This window comes from Sabethes cyaneus, chromosome 2, assembly GCF_943734655.1.
Source record: "Sabethes cyaneus chromosome 2, idSabCyanKW18_F2, whole genome shotgun sequence".
Classification (NCBI taxonomy): domain Eukaryota; kingdom Metazoa; phylum Arthropoda; class Insecta; order Diptera; family Culicidae; genus Sabethes; species Sabethes cyaneus.
Window position 1 is genome coordinate 204,734,886 of NC_071354.1, and position 21,751 is coordinate 204,756,636.

The window sequence follows — 21,751 nt, forward strand, 5'->3', positions numbered from 1 at the left end:
TTTCTGAGTTAATCTTATTCATTCGCGGGTTAAATTTTTTAAGCGTGTAGGATATTTCCGGTGACGTCTAGTTTCTTCTTATACGCTCACTTACATCGAACAGGCATACGGTTCTCGGACAAATCTACTATCTTCCAAGTGTTTTTTTTTCATTTATGAACTCCTTGTCCAACGATGGCGCATCGTATCAACGTATTCAAAGTGTATTAACATTCTATTGCTCCTCAATGAGTTGCGCAATGTGCGGTTGCCTATACAACCGCGTTCAGCAAAAAAGGGAAAAGTCAAAATGAAACGGAGAAGAATAAATCGCGTTGAAGACTGAGCACAGTTTGAATTTTTCTCTTCTCTTTTTTTCCTCTGAGGAGGAATCATCTCTGCGCCTGACAGTCCAAAGTGTAGTCAACCAACATCAGCTTCCCCGAGGTTAGGTTCATTTTCTTGCGCTTCTGCCTGGAATCATTGTACGCCGTGTAGGGAGTGAGATCAGAAGTGAATAAAAGGAAAATAAATAGGGGGAGAGAGAGAGAGAAAAGTTAGGAACTTGTTAGAGGCTTGATTAAAAAAAAGAGAATAGTCAGTCTTGTGAACGACCTGATAAAAGCAATAACGGAGTTCCGAGTATTACTAGTTTCACCCGAAATGCTTTGCTTCAGACACGACACGCCGTACTGCTGAAAGTCTTCAAATACACTACGACCGGATTCGTGCTAATCCAGAGCTCGAAAGGTGTTTTGGGGAATGACTTCGATGGCAAAAAGCCTTGGGCTTAACGCCCTTTCTAAGACTTGACCCTTCTTTGCTTCTTCATCGAGACTTCACAGCCGGCTATTAGAGTACAGGACAGTTACAGGGTTAGCGCAACAATCCTACTGAACTGACCTACTTGATCTAGCAGCACCGCCTAGCCGAGACCCGAATATGCGGCGACTGGCTTGTTTGATCAGCATCGTACCTCGTAACCAACTAAGCGGTTGTGGTGAAGAGTAGTCTGTTAAGCGGTAAAGAAACGACATCCAGGATTCTTTAGTGCGACGATGAAAGCAGGATTCCCGAAGAAAAGACTTGGGCTTTGGCACAAGCAGTCTAAGTGCAAGCTGTATGGGAAGCAATTTAACGACGGTGAACAAAAATCCCCAAAAACGTAAACTATGGAGGGCGAAAACCAAACCGTTATTTTTGCTTTGACGGCGGGTGCCGGGTGGACATTCGAGTCATGCTGGCTGTGAAGTCTGTCGATAAAGAAGGGTAAAGTCTTAGAAAGGATGTTTTAACTCAAGGCTTTGCTTTTTTTGTTCTTCCCCACCACTTGAATTTACGAGGCTCTTCATCAGCCCCAATTTCGCAACCGGGAAGCGTGGGCAACCCTTAACCTTCATTTATTCGAGCCCAATCTAGCACACGACAGATTCGCGAACAACTCTTCCAGCTCTAAAAGACGACTTTGCATGTCATGATGATATTGTCATCCTTATCGACCACGTTACACAATCTGTTGCAAATCCGTTTCGGCAGCGGTTTTTATGGTTTTCATGGTAAATATTTTAGAGTGCATGTAGTACAAGGCGTAGGTAGCAGGCAGCTACCAAGATGAGGTGAGTAGCTGGTTAGTTAGCCAAAATGACAAAATTTCTGGCATCTCTGTTTATTAGTACACAAAAAACGCAAGAAGAAAGAAGCCGCTCTTTTGGATTTTAAAAACATCCGGTTTTTAATTTTTGAAAATTATTTATCAAGATTGTTTAGAAAAATACTTGGAAAGAACAATGAGCTCTATATATTCTGATGAACATCGGCGATTTGTTCAATCATGTATGTTACATGGAAGCGTCACTGTTGAAAATGCCCTGAAAATTTTGACGTTAATTTGGGCCAAATGTAAGTATTCGATGTTTGCTAAATTCGCTTGGAAGATTAAAATTTCTCGTATTTAGCTCATCCGGGTAGCCCTGCTCCATCGGAGGAGACATTGGAACAGGTGGTCAATAAAGCCAACATGCGTCTGTTACGTTATCAACACCGAATAGTTCGATTGGTGTACGATCCAACAAATACAGCTTACTACGTGTTTGCTAATTTGTCCGATACTGCGATGGACCGTTTTCAAACAACCTATCCGGAAGCCGAACTCAGCTTCTTCCGGGTTCTTCTGTGTGAATTGGCTGAATCCGAAAACCATCAGCTGGGGCAGATCCAGTGTTTAAACTTAACAGGCAAAGTTAAAGGTGGTGGGCGCATCGTAAGCAAGAACCGGGCTGAAGAGCTTATCGCCGATTGGATAACGACCGGATATTTAACACTGCATAACGGCGAGATTCGTTTTGGACCTCGGGCGATAGTTGAATTTGACCATTACTTGGTCAATCACTTCGCTGAACATATGACAAACTGTCGCCTCTGCAAGCAGACTTTGTTCTACGTAAGTTGGTTGTTTTGTTTTTTGAACTTTGATTCGAATTATTCGTTGGTATAATTTTGATAATTCTAGGGTGTTAAATGCAACAAATGCTCTGAGATAATGCACGTTGCATGCCTGAAAAAATACATTGCTAAAATGAAAAAGTGCCCTGCGTGCAAGAACACATGGACGGAATTGCAATGATTTGTTGTTTTTATGAAGAGCTTGAGCTCGTGCACATTAAATGTTCTGCTTTGTTCTTGACTTACTAAATCTTAAACATTATTATTAGTTATCTTTGTGACGATATAAAATTAAATATTTAAAATGTTAATCATAAACAACCGTTGACAATTGGGTCACAACGTAATTAACGAATTGACCAACGTCCGCGGCAAGGTTAATTCGTAGCCACTTAACGACAAGGACATTTTAAAATTGATTCTGTTTTGTCTTTCTAGCTTCTTAAGGTGATTTTTGAAAGATAATTGCAAAAATTACGAACAAAGGTAGTAATTTGCAGTCAACAATAGCTCATTATTTAGTTTAAATTTGGCAACAACAATGGTTTAATTTCATACATAGGTACCGCATGTTTTGCTTTTTCGCCTCGTTTCTATCTTAAACCATGGCGTTAGGCACTAAGCCGGTACCCGGATAATTAATTTTTAATTATTGTTTACATTGTTTGCTGCTCTTTTGTTTAGCTTAACTTGGTTCTTTCAACTATACTTTGAGCTTGGTGTTTGATGGAAGTTTTACTGGTGTGAGGAGTTTCTTTTAAAATGGTTCAAGGCATTAAAAGTCCGTGTTATTTATTTTAAAAATACCTTTTATTGTATGAACAAGTTATGTCATTGAGATAGTATCTTTTGTTTATCTATCTTTAGCTGAGTTTCTATTTGTCTTTTTTGTTTTTATCTCATTAATCGTCGCATCTCTCTTTCTATCTCCCCCCTCTGCTTTAGTTTTCATCCTCGATTTACCTTTGTGAATAGATCTTGTTGCTGCAAAATATCACTATTTGACTCGTCCTATGCTTTGTTGACGTCAGACGTCAGTAGCGGGTTTTAATCTCTTCCTTCGCTTCAATTCAAAAACAAGATATGGGCACATGGTTTGTTTATCGCACAAGCAAAGCATCAAATGCAAGTCAAAAATGCGCTTTGACCTTAAGATGTCGTTTTAAAAAAGTTCTTACCTTCGCTTTATGTTGCTCAGAGTAGATTTAAAACTATGAAAGAAGTAATATTTACAATAAATTTACAGAGTAAAATTCAAAACTTTCGATTCGGTTTTGCATCGCAAATAGTGTAATGCTTCTTGGTATTCTGAGTATGTGCACAGGTCGCTACGAGTTCCGAAAATGGCCCCTGGATCCCATCGCCCTCGCCTTGGAAGTCTTACTGAAGGGCCTGCAGTCTGGCGATTTCCGCTTCCAACGCTTGGATGTTAAAGTTGGGATCATCCTTCGGTGGGTTGGCACGAATGAACTCAAGCGTTTTCAAAACATGGGCTGGGGCTGGTCCTTCACGTGGCAGATGAGCGCCTTGTGGCTGGAATCCATTTACGTCAGCGACGTACGTTAGCTGGATCGGGGTGCCGTCGCGGTCCGTCCACGAGGCACTACCTTGAGCATTCTGTCCACCAACTCCTTCCTCTTGGGCGCGAATACCGTTGCTGGTTTCGTAATTCCAGGAGTACGAACCATCGGGATTAACTACGCTGTCCGATGACACTATCTGTGCGTCGGCGTCCGGATTCTGGGCAAATGCTACGGTTGCCAGGACGGAGATGATTACCTACGAGGAGTATAACGTAAAAAATATCTAGTGAGATGAGGTTTCAATTTCCGACAGTGAATGTATTTATAGGGAAACATAATGTTAAACGTGACTAACAAATGGCTCAATCATTACTCGGCAGTTAGTCGTCTATCGTACTCATCAATCGGAGACGTTTGATCGTATAGTTCAAGACGTAATTAAAAAAACTGTTTCAACCAAGCGTCCCCATTCTATTCGGCTCCTTGACATTTGCAGCGAATGAGCGACCAAGAGAGCTTCTTGAATCACGACCGCACGATCCGAGTACCTCGATCAGTGCTCTCAAGTTACATATTGCCAATGGGTTAGGGCAATAAAAAAGAAGTCTAATCAATCATCAGCATTAACCCATAAATGGTGCTGTCGGCTATTGAGCGACATTGACCAATGTGACCTCTCAAGCCAAAGATCGATTTTATGGTTTTAGAATTTTTCTCAAGGACTCAAGGAGTTGGTTTTTATTTATACCATTGCTGAAAGGTAATAATTCTATATGTTAAAATAAACTACTGATGCAATGCGATAAAATATCATGACTTCTCACATAACTCACGATGAATGTCGCTAATTGCAGCAATTTTTCATCGTGCGCTGATCATCTGCCTTATTCAAGCTCAACTGCTTACGGTGCTTTAATGGCAACAACGCTTTAATGGCAATATTGACTGAAGCTTAGGGACTGTACAGTAGTAAATCAGTTTCCGTCGATACAGAAACGGGTGCGGCGGCTGGCAAGTATGGAAAAACATTGACAACAACGTAAGTGGCATTTTTCATTAACAAACATCGGTAGATACTTGATTCTCATATTGTTGGTTTTACAGCTTGCCATTGGATGATGATTGTGAAGGTAAAGGTGTATCTCTCTAATTAAAAATTCGGTGTTGAAAAATTTTCTGGATGCAAGGTAGCAGTTAAATTAACTTCATGTAGCGAAGGGGAACTCCCAGTCACATACAATATCATCTTGAAAATGCATTTTCTCTCATAACCTTGCCGACAGTGACCCACAAAGCTCAAACCCGCCCGACACGTAGGTAATAAGTTTCGCGTCGCACACGCAAAATATAAGCCTCTTCAGCCGGTCGATGCTGTCTTAATCAGCATCTTTCCGTGGTGAATGAAGATACCGACAAACTGGTTATATCGTATGCCTACATATAAAACGCAATAATCTCTCATCACTTGCTGGCACGAAATTGTGGGTAATCACGATTTTTTTTTTCGAACCACACCTAGCACAGGTAGGATTCGATCAAAATAAATGAAATAAACAAGCAAATCCTACCCCGGAACCCCCTGTCTGTCTTCACGGGGCACGTGATGTCTGTCTAGTTGATTTAGATTCCTGAGATTCTCTTATACGCCACTTGACTGTGGTGCAGATGTAATCGGACACACCCTTTAATTAGCGGGTGGCAATAATAGTACCGCAGCAGGCAGGTACTACTGACTACTTAATCGTGTACGTCGGATGATGGGTGGCCGCATGCATATAGAGTCAGGCAGAATTTAATACGACAGCAATAAGATGTTTGTTTTGCCAGTTAAAGTAGGCACTTGGAAACATACAGAATCCTGAACGTCTTTTTGTAACATCGTTGATAGAAGAATTTATGGCTATATTAATAGTAAAGCGCGGAAATCAATTCATAATGTAGAATCTGAAAACAGTTCTTCTTTTATTTTGATTATTTTATCTCAAGCGATGGCGTAAAAATGAGAAATTTGATCAAGTGTCTACGTGTTAGAGCAAAAATTTGGTGAATGGCCACATTAAAATTAAAACTAAAAAAAAGAGCATAACATCAGTAGTATTATTAAAAAATATAAAATCGTCTGTGATAAAAAATATCCGTTTCAAATAGCAGGTAAAGACTAAACACCATGCATCTCCATTGCATTCTCTGAACTTTCATTTTTTTTAATTATATCTCAAAAACAATAATAATCGATTAATTTGAATGATTTTGCAGTCATAGAAAACGTTGAGCTTCAGTCAACTTCATAAAATAAAGTCGTAACTCGGCGCAAAGCGGCAGTGCTCGGTTATTCAAAAGGTAGAGCAATACTTAATTCAACAATTGGAGATAATATTTAGCTCTGTAAGAACTCTATACATAACTTTTTCAAATTTTGCTCGGTTGAGGTGGTACGGCTCAATAAATAAAAATACGTAAAATAGTTGCACAAAGAGCGTGACAAAAACTTATTTTAAACGTATACTGGGTTAGTTGAAAGAGTGGAGGGGGGACTCATCTACCCTATCCAGGAGAAATGGCAACAGGTCAAATTCTGACGTCATATTTTTTTATCAAATTCAAGGTAGCGTACAATTCAATCGATCGAAAACAGCTTGTGACATATCGTACATGAAAAAGAGGCTATGAACTTTTGTGATTGTTATTCTACATTAATCTTGAAGTCATGAGACAGAGTGTAACACGGGTGGCACGATTTTCTCGAGATTAGCTCGCCGATAAATTCGATATCACAGTTCGGAAAGCAACTATACAGCAATGAAAGCGGAAGCCAGATACTCGGGTTACAAAATTACTTGTGTGGCGCAGTTGGAAGTGTCGATCATACTGAATCAAGAAGTCGCTTCCACATTACTCGGTCGTGTGTCGCCATTCTCCAATCGTCACGAACCCCCGCTGTCTGAACATTCTCATGGACTGCGCACATCCAACGGTACGTAGTACATATGGCGCTACCATGATGCTTGTCAGCCATTATGTAGTTTGTTTCAGCAGAGATTATGACGAGTCCAATTTTCTTGGCTTAGTTTTCTAGAAGCTTGAAAGCGTCTACGCTCAATACCGATGATCTTTTTTATTTGAAGTGCCCTATATTTACCTTACATAAATCTTTTTAGTTGAGAGACCAATTTGCCAATCTTAAAGTCACCTGATGCGAGGTGATTGGGCTCGGAGTAGGGCTTTTTATAAATACGGTACTGCTTCTTTGCCAGCTGGACCTTCAATTAACAACTTCCAACTGAACAGTATATTTGAGGTCACAAACGAACCCCACTGCTCTCCAGCTATCCTAACCATCAAGAGTTACATATACCAGCCTAACGAGTTCATTTCCGTTTGAGATTGAATCGGGTGTACCTCAGGGAAGCCATCTTGGTACATTGCTGTTTATATTGTTTTTCAACGTTATGTGCAACACCTAAATATATGTTTGCAGATGATCTCAATTTTTTTCGTGTAATAACGTCGAAACACAAAACAATTCAAAGATGTTTACTGCCTAAACTCGTTATATTGTGCGTTTGTACGGAGCATACTCGAGTATAGTGTGCTTGTGTGGACGGCTTATCATACTGTGCAAATAAATTGAATCGAACGAATCCAACGCCACTTTGTTCGGTATGTCCTACGACTGCTGCCTTGGCGCGATCCAGTTCGTTTGCTTATTCATTTACCAACGCTGACAACTAGAAGAACGCTGCTGCAGCTGCTTTTTGTTTTCTACTTTCTTGGTAATAATATCGACCGCCCCGAGTTGCTGAGCCGTGTTCCAATCAACGTGCCTCCAAGGTCTACCCGCCAGCCTCACTTCCTCCGGCTTCCTGTGTACCGTACTCAACATGCCCAAAACACTCCTTTTAATGTTTGTTTTAGAGAGTTTAACAATCCCTCGCAGTGCTACGATTTTAATATAAGTAAAATAACATTTCAACATAGAATAAGTAATATTTAGCGACAGTCAGTACGAATTCATCGAAGACTTGTAAATAAATTAAATTAATCATAATCCACCGTAACTTATTTCGTCTTATTGAATCATACACTGCCTTGGAGTTTATGAAAACATAGATGGTGCAGGTTAATGCGTCGAAAATAAAATAGATGACAGCAATAAGCTTAAAGGAGAGAAAAAGTCACCATCAATGCTCGCGGACAACGACGAGCCTTGGAAGATCGATGAGTTGGTGTTATGACAGGCTTGTAATAAGCACCGCTTGGAATGACACGGTTTCTACCGACTTATGACGAAGAAAAAAAACCCGAACGCAGTGCTTTGGTCTTCGGCTCGGCACCGATGAGCACGGTGCCAGCAAAAATTGCATGATTCTCGTTCTTCGTTATTTTCTGTCTTATACATTCATGTTTTGGTGAACGTGCCGGACAGAGCTGTTAGATAACTCGGGCTCGATACTTAGTCCTCATGCTATAGCTCGGTATGGCCCGGTAGGCTGGCGCGGTATCGCTATGGAGCGAAGTGCGCTCCGAATATATACGGCACCATACAAACGAAATTGGTTCCGAGGTGCGCTGTTTAAATTATTCTAATAGCGAATCGGCCAAATGCAGCGAAACTGAGTGCGTGTTAACTATAGTTATGGTGTACTATAGTCACTTTAATGGTTCATGGGCCATTCATGACTTCCGCGGTGTTGGGTTTTGAACTCGGGTCCTCAGAGTAGGATTCGTGAATGTTATCCACTACATTGGGATTGAACGCACTCGAAAGATATTGAAATTGAACAGAATTTCATTGACGCTGTACACAAAATTAAATGGGCCGGTTATCTTTTATAAATTTGGGACAACCATGCTGCATTGCATTAAGCTCTTTGGAGGTTTAGCAGACGCTCACGCAGAAAAAAACACTCATTGAGGCAAGACTCGTGCTTACTTTGGATTCAATAATTCGCCGCAACATGAAGTGGATCGTCTACGAAACACTTATAGAACCAACGGGCGGGTAACGAGCACCCCATCGGAAGGCAACCATGTTTTCGCCGCCATCATCTCGTGTGTGCGAAAAGGAAATAGCATTTCAGGTGGTTACGAGACATGGATTATGTTCACAGAGGACTAGCTCTAGGTGTCTTTGAAGAGAAGGTCTTGCTCACAGCCTGCAGTAGAGGTGGCCGACGGAACGTGGAGAAGGCGAATTAACCATGAGTTGCACGAGTTGCTAGGAGAGCCACCCGTCGTTCATACGACCTGTGTTGGGCACGTCGCAGGAATGCCGAACTACAGTCCAGTGAAAATAGTTCTCTACGATGATGCTATAGGGACGAGCAGAAGAGGTGTTCAGTGGATAATAAAGGTCAGTCAAGTGGAAGTCAACTGAAGCGGATCTTACGCAGACAAGGCTGGTAACAATGACTGGAGCTGGTTGGAGACCAGTTTTAAGTACAATACTGACCGTTGGAATCTTTACCTGATTAAGTAAATAAGTGTACGCCATTACCATGCTAAGTAAGCTTGAGCTGGGAAAGAAAACTGTTATTTTGTTTACTGTGGGAAAACGGTAACCTATGTTTTTCGAAAATCAAAGAAGTCAGAAATGAATGTAAGTTAATATTGTCAGCCCCTTGCTCCGCGGTGAAGCGGGAAATGAAAATCAGAAAAACACTCTTTCAAGTAGTTTTATCAAGGAGCTGATGCCGCACATTAAGTCTTGAAGTGAAGCTCGATATTTACCAACACCCGTTGAAATATGAACTCTGACAAGCTGAACGGAGAAGATCCTATAAAACATGCATATTTTGTGTGTACCCCGACACCCTCTATAATCGAAATTCCCTAACAATAATTAACTTACAACAGGCTTTGCTTTTTTACTAATTTTCGGTTCAAATTACCTACCCAGCACGTCGCTACACTTATTACTTCAAGTTCAAGCCCTCTTTGGAGCCCCCAGGCGAGAGTCTATGCAGCCGCATAGACCATAGCATGGATTAATAATTTCAGGCCGCTTCATATTCTTGCTTCATACAGAATTCTGAAATTACCAATATTAAAGCCTTTTGCCAGGGAAAGCAATAAGAATGATATTGGCTTGAGGTGCGTAATGAAACTTCTAGATCCAAGGGTAAATTATACCTAGAGTCCACCCTTCCCTGTTATAGAAAGCAAGATTGGTTTCATAGTAGTAAAACCACATAAGGAAAATAGCTCAAGTAACAATTTCGGTTTTATTACACTCTTATGATGGCATTTAAGACGAAATTTGGTCATGAAAACCGCCGTAAGAGTACAATAAAAGTTACATTGTTGCTTAGAATGGTGAAAACACGGACACTTAAGCACGGATAACAAGCAAGTTCGCTCATTCTATAGCAATACGAACAAAATGCGGAATACAGAAAAACCCTTGGGCGATATCACTTTGCTAACGATTGGATATCCTCTTGATCTAAAGAGACATGCCTTTCTTCGTAAAAAATCCTGTTATTATTGATTCTCTGCACTGGGCTGTGCATTTACGCAAGGGTTTTTCTTCATTTACGATCCTCCCTTCTTCCCCATATTAAATTTTGTAAGATTTTGGCCGAACGAGGGTAAGATTTTTCAAACAATAAAATCCAAAAGTTTTATTTAAGAGGCGAACCAGCCGCAAGCTTCTCAAATATAGAAGAAAAAAAAAGTTTTATTTAAAAAATGTCAAAATGTTACTTTAGAATCATATCTTTGCGAAATGTTAATTCATAAATTTAAAAGTTTTTATGTAACATGAGTTGCTATAAAAAAGATTTGAATTTTTCATGATTTTTTTCTGCATAAAAATATTACATAAGAAATGGTCCCAACCAAATAAAATTTTGTAAGATTTGGTGAAATTCCCTTCTCTGCGGGTATGAAATGGGGAAGGCAAACGAAAAAGCGACCAATATAGCTTTTGCCAGCCCAAGCTCCTACCTAGCGCCTCCACGCGGCCATACCCGGTAATACTCTATTCGGTAGCTAAGCTAGTGGGTGCAATGTTGCGTGGTTCCCAGGTGCCAGACCTCAAAACTGAGATTTTACGCAGACGGCTGAGCCACCCGGCCTTGGTAGCAGGTAAACCTAATATGTTATATTAATTATTTGTTTCGTTTTAGCTCATCAAGCACCTCCTACTGTACAATGAAAACTTTGGCCGTAAAAAGTTTAAATAATACACGTGGATATCATGGATATGGAAAAAATTATTTATTGGATATTAGATGCACTGATGGAAATTCAAATGACGCAATTGTATTTCACGCGACGGATTGCTGGTGAGTTTGTTCTATTTTTGCCCATATATACTCAATATATACTATATACAGTTTATTATTGAACATCATGATCCTTATTGTTTGCCTTGCCCTACTAACACGACATGCTCTGTTTTCCTGTAACATCTTTGAAGGTAGTATGGGTTCTCTGCACTTTCAAAAGTAGATGCTACACTAACATTCCTACCTACTTCCCCTGCGGTTGTTCGGACGTAGCCAGGTATATAATGCGATTATATAGCCACCTACGATGTGTGCAGCCACATATGCTAATGCTAGTTTGGTAAAATCCCCCCTCTGCCCCTTTTCCCTTACGTAATTCGTGAAAGAACCAAAATCTATATTTCTGCAAAAATTAGGTCCACAAACAATCTATTTTGTACGTTTTCAAAGGAACACACAAGGAATTCGAATAAGTATTATTCTGCCAGTTTCAAAAATAAGCTCACATTTTTCTTCCGATAACTTAGATAACTGAGAAAACTTTTCGTATAGTTTCGATGTGTCCCACACATAGATTTTTGCAATGTGGCCAGTAAATGAACTTTATGTGCAAACAGTTATCGTTTATGTATTTTTAACTGTTACCATTAAAATATGCACGTACTATTCACATGCGTTTGATTTTTATGTGTACTTCTGGGCGGATTGTGTTTATATGTGGCACATGATGATCATATGGATTTTCATATGGAAATTTACCACTAGTTATGTGCAGATTATTTCGAGTGTAGAATTTCACATTTTTCACATTAAAATCAATTATATAGTGCATTTTTGTGCATTTTGCACCGATCCCGAGATACACATGCCGAAAAAATCTTGTAAAACTACGTCTTTTGTAAATGTAAAAACGGGTTTATTTCTATACACAGAAAAGGATGTGGGAAAAACGGATTTTTTTAAGAGAATTGTCCTAATGATCGAGTTGAGGTCAAATTGGCATTCCTCGATGCGGGACCAAACCGAGGACTTTCACTTTTTGACCCAATAACCAGTGTTCCAAAATTTGGTTCAAATCCTAGAGGTTGGTTCAGAAGGTTCGCGTGAAATGACCCATAGACTGCTATGTTGTTATTCCATTTGTTTTGGATTTCAAACTCGAACAATTTTCGTCAGGAACATATTCGTTTCATCGAACAAATTCCAGCAAGCTGGAGAGGGTGTACTTAATCTTTTTGATGTCAAACTAAAAGTTTTACGAACAGATTTATTATAATTTTATCATTCAAGAGTCGCTTCGCTGGAATTTTTAATTAATCGTTTTGGCAAATGTTTCCAAGTGTTAAAGAACTACCGTTTTTACCTTGCACAACCGTTTATTGCCGACTGCAAGAAAAATTTAACCATCAACAGTACTCGAGCGCTCATAAAAATGCTATTTCAGCTTGAATCGTTTCGGTGTCATTGGCACACTTATTGCTTAGTATGCAACGAAAAATTGCTCAGAAGATACCGAAATGATACATTCTAGACTAGAACTTTTATGAGCGATTAAGCACAGCAATCAGCAATAAACATTTGCGCAAAGAAAAAATCTTGTTGACAATCGGTTCTTTAGGACTTGGAAGCATTTCCCGTAAGAATAAACTTTAAAGTCCAAGGAAGCAGCTCTTGAATGATAAAATAATAATAAATCTAGCTGTAAAAATGTTGGTTTGACATCAAAAAGGTCATGTGTCACCCTTTAAAGTTTCTTCGATGGAAAGAATAATTGTTAAATTCGAAATGTTTCAGTTTTATTTATGTTATTAAACATAGGTAAATACATCTCAAACTCATTTCCAGTCTCATTTTCTTGCCCTTGGCAAACTTATTTCGTGTTTGTAAACAAACTTATAAATGAGGTCAAAAAAGTTATAATTGATAAATTTTTCTGGAAAATTTTTGTTTAAATTAGACGTTAGTAATATGAAAATATTATTGAACTTGAAATTGAATGGACGATTTGATTTGCATTAATCAGCTAAAGTTTTACTTAAAGCTAAACTGTAAGTAAAGCTACTACTCAACTAAGTAAATTAAAATCAAAGGCCATGCAGATTTACATTCTAGTCAGAATTTGGAAATCTACACAAACACTACGTCAGTTACCATTACGTTTTACGTAAAATTGGTTATTATTGTGATCGTAAAACTATGAAGAATAGCGCTAATATTTTCAATATTCGATCTTTTAAAGGTTAAGTTCTTCAGTGAATAAACAGTGCATTTTAGCAGGATTCTTTGTGTAGAGGAACACCCAACATTCGTTAACTTTTCGCACTATGTTTAACGATCCAATAATCATTTTTTTCGGTATGAGTAAACTGTTAAAAATTTATTCTAACAAAGGTTTGCATACACAAATTTTATGAATTTGGTGACATTTCGATAGCTGGACGACGATGTTTATTCTAACTTTGGCTCAAAATATGCATTTCACTAGGGCAAATATGAACACAAAGTAATTACTATGTATCAATTTTCAAAAACTACATAGTATAAACTGTGAAGTGATGCATTCAATAGTTCTAATCTAAGATCGAACTAGTCAACAGCACTTTATAGAAACAGATCTTCACCTAGAAACATGTTGATGAATAATTAACACTGAACACCAAACGTTTATTTCCTGTGCGCATTTCGAACATCGAGAATTATACGGTTTATTGTTAAATTTGATTGCTTCTTCACACATCATCACGTTTGTATCTCCACACATAGTCCTTTTGCCTTGCTGGCATGTACCACTAAATTGGTTATGCATTTTATAATTAGGACCAATTTGCACCCATAACCCAGCCGACACTGTTCCATTTAATTTTTTTTTCTCTTTCTCTCGCAAAACTTCGCCGCACTTTCCACCCCCTATCCAGCAACTCACCAATCTGAACATTTTGCTAGAAAAAAATCTATTGCTGTTGACTCGACGCGACTGCCTTCTGGCTGTGATTGCAACTTCAGATCAAATTAATGATGTGACCACTATACTAAGACTGACAATCGTTAAGCAAAATTCATCGCTTTTTATACTGGTTGAAGAAAGTCACGAACTAAAACGTACTCGCGCTTTACCCGCCGGCCCTTCCCGGCACCATGGCACCACCATGTGCTGCTGCTAGTGTCAAACGACGGTTGGTGGACGGACAAACCGAACGAAACGAGCCTGCAGCGAAACCCAACCGGAGAGCCCACCGAAAAATTCTCCGCTCTCGTGGTGCCTCATCATACCTGACAGCCCAAGAAGAAGTATCAACCCCACATACGTGTGGGTACGTGATGGGGGCTGCCGAAAGAGCAAGATCTGACAAAAACATGAAACAACGCCAGAAGACGCGGTACGTACCCTCCTCCCTCGCCGGGCCGACGCGTCGCGGCGATCTCCACCGGTCGGAACCGTGAACGAGCATTCAAAGTTACGAGCACCCGCCTCGTGCGACTTCAATCACCTGCCTGCCGACTACATCCGACACCCGGCAGAATCAAGAGACTTGGACGAATTGCGAAGAAGATCTTTTTCTACCCCTGCGGAAAACCTATCAACGACTACTTACGGCTTTCGTGAGTACCTACCAATAATAGAGTGCGAAAGAGAGGGGGAAGAGAACATGTAATCTTAGTATTGCTGGGTACCTCTAACTAGCAAACAAAAGTTTAAATATACGGTAAACCATTACTACCTGGGGCGGAATAGTTCTAGAAGGGTGCAATACTTGTCTGCGCTTGTATATTGAAACAAATAGTGCAACACCGGCACAGAGCATCCCTTCGGTGGCAGCAGCAGCAGCAGCAGCAACAGCAACAATCCCATCACGACACGATCATCATGAGGCATGAGACAGGCGCCACCCTGTGAAGTCGTTATTGCGCTGTTATCCCTGCTTTTTGTGTGTTAATTTGATTGGTAATGATGGTGACGGATGGCATTAATTCCTACTGGATAGTTTTGAAAATGCAGCGAACTCACGAGCATAGTTTGATATTTATATTGAGCAAATTCATTTCAACATTGATTTAAAAATTGTTTCATTCATGACTGTTTAGCGTTTCGTCTCTTTGCTCTCTTTGAACTTAGAACGACCACATCAGCGGCTGATATTTTGTTTACGCTTTCTCAACTTTTCGAAATATTATGCTGGTTATTTCAAACATAGTCAAAAAATAGTGCAAAATTAAAATGACACCACCTTGAATAAAAATCCCCTTGGCTCTCATTTGACAGCTCTTTGTTTTGGTATTCACAACAATAGAATTTGAGTCACAGGTCACAGCGTTGTGTTTACTTCAGTGTGAGATCTGTTTTTTTCCCGTGCGAATTAGGCAGTATGGATCGATCGAAGTATTTTACGTTAGAAGAAAATATTAAAAATAAAGCCTACCATGATGCAGGTTTCTCCAAACAGAGAAATCAGACGGAAAATTCATCGAGCACACGCGGCTGTTGAAAGCTATCTGAAAAATGATGATAAATTTAATCGAGAAAAGTGAAAAGAAAAGCAAGCTTTCCCCAAAGGAAAAACGGAGAATTCGTACAATTGCCGTGAAGAAGAAGACGAAAGAAAACAAATCACAAAATTTACAACTAATTACAAAAGCATTACAAATTCATGCAGAGTTGGAACTTCCGGTGACACACGACGAGTACAAAACGTTCTCTAAAGCAATGAGAACTTGGAGTGGTGTAAACGACTTGGAAAATCCAAGCTGACGGAACAACATAACCAGAAACGCTGGCTGGTAGCACTACTGGCGCGATTTGCACAATGATATGGAAGTTATGTATGAGTGAGCTGGAACTTTAGTGGTGGTCTGTAGTCAACTTTAGTCATGTGCTGGGGAGGTTTTTCCTTTCGAGAAAGGCTTCCTTTGGTGTGGATTACAACAAAAGTGAACTAGGTGGACTGCGTAGAATTGTTGAAGATAAGCTGGATTAAACACACATGATACACACATTATAAACCACTTCTACATGACGAATTTGGCTGGTAAGCGTATGAATAATGCGTATCATCGGTGCCTTACGCACCAGTAGGCATAAAATAGACCCCTATTGGTTCACAGCCTCTTATTCAGCAACTCCTATCCCTACCCTCTGCTGGTTCCAGCCGTAATACGAGCAACCTTGGTGGAGATCGGGTAACCAACCACGGTGGAAGCCATGGTCGTATGTTGACAGGAACGGAAGGCTCTTTCGAGCTTCGTTGGTCCTCCGGCGAAACAAGGAGTTGGTCCTGCAAACTTTGCAAGCCGTCACCACGAAAAACTTGTAAGCAATGAGCGAAGACAAGAAAATTCGGATTGGAACAATCGCAATAGACCCACGTGACGAAAAAAGACTATGGATTGGAGACTCGGATCGTGAAATTTCCGATCTCTCAACTTCCAAGGGAGCACTTGAGTGCTCTCCGACGTATTGAAGAGCCGCAAGTTTGACGCCGTTGCGCTGCAGTAGGTGTGCTTTTTTTGTATTGTTTATGCAGGGAGAAAATCTTCATAGACAGCACCTTCACGGTGCTGAATAGGATTCAAATGCTGCCAACATGCGCCTACCTACTAAAAACTATCCTGCTGCCCGTTCCTGAACCCCTTCCGGAACTACCGTTAGGTTTCACTTCAGGAGGGAGGACGTGCCTAAGCACTCCGACTTATCCGTTGCGTGTGTGGGTTCATACAACATCCTTATCACTTCATACCGCCACTACCCTTCACCTAGAGCTTGGGCTGCCCAATCAGCCCATTACTGACCCTAGATAAGCTGTGTCAGGCCCTGTCGTTGCAAACGTTCTAGCCGTTGCAACTCCGTTATCACGTCCGTTTCCGCCCTATTGACGGCACCCCATGCGCGCTGCTCAGCGCACATTCTCTGCACGATGTTGTCGGCGTTGGTGTCTTCTTCAACGACCCCAAGTATCCCCCGCCGAGTGGCCACGAAACGCGGGCAGTGAAACATAACATACTCCGCTGTTTCCTCGGCTACCGTGCAAACGGGGCAAAAGGATGAGCCTACCCGCTCACGCGTATGTAGATACTTCTTAAAGCATCCATGTCCCGACAGAAACTGGGTAAGGAAAAAGTTTACCTTACTTGCCATGCCTTCTACCGATCCAGGACGAGATATTCTGGATCAACCTATGGGTCCACCTGCCGTGATTAGCGTGATCGCATTCCGCGTGCCAACGCCTAATAGAATCCAGCCTACCTCTATCCCTAGCGCCCCTGACGTTCCTCTGCCTATGGCACTCGATGTCCTCACCGAGAAGTATGCATATGGGAATCATGGCTGCAATAACCCCGATCGCATCCAACGATATGGTACAGTAACCGCACGTAATGAGCAATGCCAACAGCCTGAACACCTTGTTCAGACATGACTGATTGCGCTTACTATCCAAAGCCGGGGTCCATGCCGATGCACCAGACCGTAGCACCGACGTGGCAACGCTGGCCATCAGGCGTCTCTTTCAGCTGCTAGGACCATAGCCGTTCGGCATGATCGGCTGTTGTCAGCCATAACAGCCAGGTACTTAACACTTCGTTTGGAGACAATCACCTGTCCTCCAACGATGAATTTGGCCTCTAAGGGTGACTTGCGGTTAGTGATCATCACCGCTTCCGTCTTATGACGGGCCAATCGTAGATTGACTCCCGCCATCCAACCCTCTATTATGCTTATGGCGTCCGATGCCAGCATTTCCACTTCCTCTAGACACTCTTCTACCACTGTAAGGCCGATGTCATCGGCGAAGCCAGTGATCTCAACCCCAGTGGGTAGTTCGAGCCTCAGCACCCCATCGTACATGGCATTCTAGAGCGTGGGGCCGAGAATCGAGCCCTGTGGAACACCCACTGTCATTTTGTACTTCTTTGCCCCATCCGCCGTGTCGTACACTAGCGTCCGGTTCTAGAAGTAACTTTTAAGCAACATGCATAGATGATCCGGTACCATCATCCTATACAGCGCTAGCGCGATTGCACCCCAGATTGCACTCCAGTTGCGCTGTGAAAAGCGTTTTTGACATCGATTGTGACTATAGCACAATACCTGTCGCCTCGTCTTTTCCGTCTCATAGGCTTCCCGGCCCTCTCTACCACGGACTTTATGGCGTCTACGATGGACTTCCCCTTACGGAAGCCAAACTGCGTGCTTGCCAGCCCGACATTGCTCTCTACCACAGGCGTCAGCCTGTTTAGGATTGCCCGCTGTAGCAATTTGCCTAATGTGCCCAATAGGCAAATTGGCCTGCACGACGAGGGATCACCAGGTGGTTTCCCCGGTTTTGGCAGCAGTACCAATCTTTGGACTTTCCATTTGTCTTTGTCACCCCAGGGGTTCGAATCCGCATGGCGGCATAGCTTCTGAAAACAGGATTTCTTGATACGCCTAACCTCCTTGTTGAGCGCCAACCTTGCTGCTCTAAGTTCGACCCCCCGAGCTTCAGCATCTGCATCGGTCCGGGCCCTCTGCGCTTGCCTTCTCGCTCTGTGGCACCTAGAGCGGAGCTGAGCAATGGTATCGCTCCACCAGTATACCGAGCGACGACCGTTCGTTGGGTGCCCCGGCCTGGGCATAGTGGTATCACATGCCCGTATTAGGACGTTGGTCAGCTCCCGGGCACTTAGGTTCGTGCGGTTGCTCTGCGCTGAGTGCTTCAACGAACAGGTCTTTATCGAAGGCCTTCACTTTCCACTTCCTCCCAGTCGACTTCAACCCGCGTGACCGTGGCATCCGTCGTTTAATCGTATACCGGATAGCTTGGTGGTCGCTATGCCTGTACTTATCGGACACCCTCCAACCCATGTTGGCTAGCAACGTTGGGCTGCAGAAGGTGATATCGATGATCGATTGTTGTACCCCCCTACAAAAGGTACTGACGGATCTCACGTTTACCAGACTTACGTCCAGCTTGGACAGCGAGCTTCTGCATTTTACGGTCGCGCAGTATCGTTGACCGGTCGGAATCAGGCTTCTATTTGATGCTCCACAGAAGGGAGATGATGTTGTAAATGCCGGATCGGATATCCAGCGGAAATGAAGTTTTACACGATGTCCAACTTCTTGGCTCCGGAGCGGAGCTAGCAGTACCAACAAAGTATTGAGCGTAGTTGCTTAACTGTTTCCGCCATGGTTACTGCGAATTGACTGATAACGCTGTCATTTTGTTTTTGTACACAACAGGAATGCTACGATTGACGATGCATAGGTGGATTTATCACCAAGTGGCAGTGTAATCGCTAAATTCAGTCCATCTTGTTAGTGTTTACATTATTGGAAGAAGGATTGTATTGTTTGTTGTAATATAATTTAATGGGATTTTACTTTTCATTTATTTATTTATTTACTTTTTTATATCGGGCTTTCAATCAATTTGGGTAGTTGGTTCGCCCCAAAACTTCATTTTTTATTTCATTGTTTATTACTTTCCTATATAATATTGTGTCCAATATACCCAAGCAATGTTTTGAGTTTTATTACACTCTTATAATGGTATTTATGACCACTTTTACAATCACAAGAGTATGATAGTGCCTTACTTGTTACTTATTTTTGAATGCAGCTAGCATGAAAAGATCTTTTTTTTGGTGTGACAACGTATAATTCAATCTACTATTAGATTTAACAAAATATGAAAAATTCAGGGTACCGTATTTTAGAGATTGATCTGATACTTAACGTAAAATCTATACAATTTTAAATGTTTCAAGTTTTTTGATAAATATTTTTAGGGCCAAATTGAAGTTCTACTACGTGTAATTGAAGTTTTGAATTGCTAACACTACAATTTGATTATACTAGTTAAAGTATTCCTCTTTCATTAACCTGAAAAGCATCAACACTCGATCAAATAAAGGGTGTCCCACATCAAATTGCATCACGGGAAAACACAGTAGAAAATTACCCATTGGGTATTTTCTGTTGAAAATTTGAGTAGAAGTAGTTTAGAGTGTATTATTTACATTGTATTTTTTTGCCGTCAGTTTTTCGAAAGTTGGAAAAAACGGCGTTACCCGAAAAGTAACGTGATTTTGCGCCAGCACCTGGAAAATCCTCAACTTTCTCATCGGGACATCGGAAAACAATTAGGAATCGTGCAGTCAACGGTGAGTTACGTGATAAAACGTTATTACGAAACTCTGAGCATCAAATGGAAGGAGAAATGCGGTCAGAATGGATGTTCTATTAGTGATCGCAAGGGTCACAAGCGTGTCGTGAAAGCGTTTAAGCGGAATTCCAATGCTTCGGTCAGGGATCTGGCCAAAAAGTTAGTCTTTCGTTCAGAGACCCAAGGACCGGGAGGTACTGCATACGTACAAAGTGCAAAATAGGAGCCGTTGTGGCGAACGGCCAAATACATACGGTGGAAAGTCACGGGTCCGGAAACTGTACACCCAGATGCTGACGAAGCCACATTGTCTCATCATGGATTACGTTAAGACGGAGCTCCGGCAGCTTCCGTGGCTACTGTTTTTCACCGCCCAGCACCAGTTTGATATTCCGGAGAAAGTAAGGAAGCAGAAAATTTCAAAGTTTGTCAAGAAATACATGATTTGATAAGCGATCTGCTCATGTGGCAAACAGAGTGCGCCGTTCGTGACTACCGGGAATGTAAATGGGCAGATCTATCTCAAGGAGTGTCTACAGAAGTGTCTGCTTCCTCTGTTGAAGCAATACGAGGGTCCTACGATCTTCTTGCCGGATCTTTCTCCGTGTCACGATTCAAAAGATGTCCTGGAGCGGTACGAAACCAACGGGGTCACTTTCGTACCCAAGGACATGAAACCCTCCCAACGTACCGGAAGTAAGGCCCATTGAAAAATACTGCGCTGATATGGAGCAGGCACTACGAAAGCATCCCAAGGAGGTGAAATCTGAAGAAGACATGGAGAAAGTGGTTTTCCGTACAGAAGAAGTTGCCGCCAGATGTTGTACAGAATCTTATGAGTGGAGTTAAGCGTAAGAGGCGAGCATACGGTTATGGTATTGAAGGTTTGAAAAAGATCAGTCAACTAGGTAATTTTCTGCAGCGTTTTTTCTGTGCTGCAATTTGATTCGGGACACCCTTTATGCTGAACTGCGCATTATACAGACATCTGAAAATGCATATTCTCACTTTGATACATGCACACTTTCAGAAGGATGTTCGTTTCTTTTAGAATTGCCAAATGCAAAAACCCACTAAATAATCCGCCCGCCGGTCCATTTCCTTTATCGTAAAATTATTCCAATGTCTGCTTGATTCCGGAAGGTTCGCGGAGGAGGAGCGTTCTCCAACTGATTGACACGTGATAACTCATCTCGTCGGCACCTTGGCTTCTCATCGTAGCAGTGTTTCTTTCACATTCCTTTTCGGTACGTGTCATGTGTATTACATCAACCATTTAAAAAGATCATCGCAAAATATGCGATATGCGATCTTCTTGAGTTGAGCTTGAGACCCATCCATGCGCAATGGCTGCCGCTGCCGTCGCCACCGCCGAGACGACGGTCGGTGTGAAGGATGACGAATTTTGTTTCCATTCAGATTTGACGTTGGCGAA

At 41.6% G+C, this 21,751-nt stretch overlaps 2 protein-coding genes across 2 annotated transcripts; one reads left to right on the plus strand and one right to left on the minus strand.

Annotated features, from left to right (window-relative positions):
- Positions 1 to 1,766: 1,766 nt before the first annotated feature.
- LOC128736568 (non-structural maintenance of chromosomes element 1 homolog) lies at positions 1,767 to 2,602 on the plus strand. The gene is made up of 3 exons (XM_053831055.1): positions 1,767 to 1,878; positions 1,935 to 2,419; positions 2,489 to 2,602. Exons 1-3 carry the CDS (start codon positions 1,767 to 1,769, stop codon positions 2,600 to 2,602), a joined length of 711 nt encoding a protein of 236 aa, XP_053687030.1.
- A 691-nt stretch (positions 2,603 to 3,293) lies between these two features.
- Positions 3,294 to 14,203, minus strand: LOC128734945 (cuticle protein CP14.6-like). Its single transcript, XM_053829361.1, has 2 exons — positions 14,100 to 14,203; positions 3,294 to 4,200 (listed from the first exon to the last, which is right to left on the minus strand). The coding sequence occupies exons 1-2, from the start codon at positions 14,109 to 14,111 to the stop codon at positions 3,802 to 3,804; spliced, it is 411 nt and encodes a 136-aa protein (XP_053685336.1). The 5' UTR covers positions 14,112 to 14,203; the 3' UTR covers positions 3,294 to 3,801.
- Positions 14,204 to 21,751: the final 7,548 nt, after the last annotated feature.

What these genes read in the sequence shown, in the direction of transcription:
- LOC128736568 (XM_053831055.1), top strand. Translation starts at nt 1,767, where the DNA reads ATGAGCTCTATATATTCTGATGAACATCGGCGATTTGTTCAATCATGT. An exon ending in GACGTTAATTTGGGCCAAAT is followed by an intron (nt 1,879 to 1,934) that starts GTAAGTATTCGA and finishes TCTCGTATTTAG; the next exon opens with CTCATCCGGGTAGCCCTGCT. An exon ending in GCAAGCAGACTTTGTTCTAC is followed by an intron (nt 2,420 to 2,488) that starts GTAAGTTGGTTG and finishes TGATAATTCTAG; the next exon opens with GGTGTTAAATGCAACAAATG.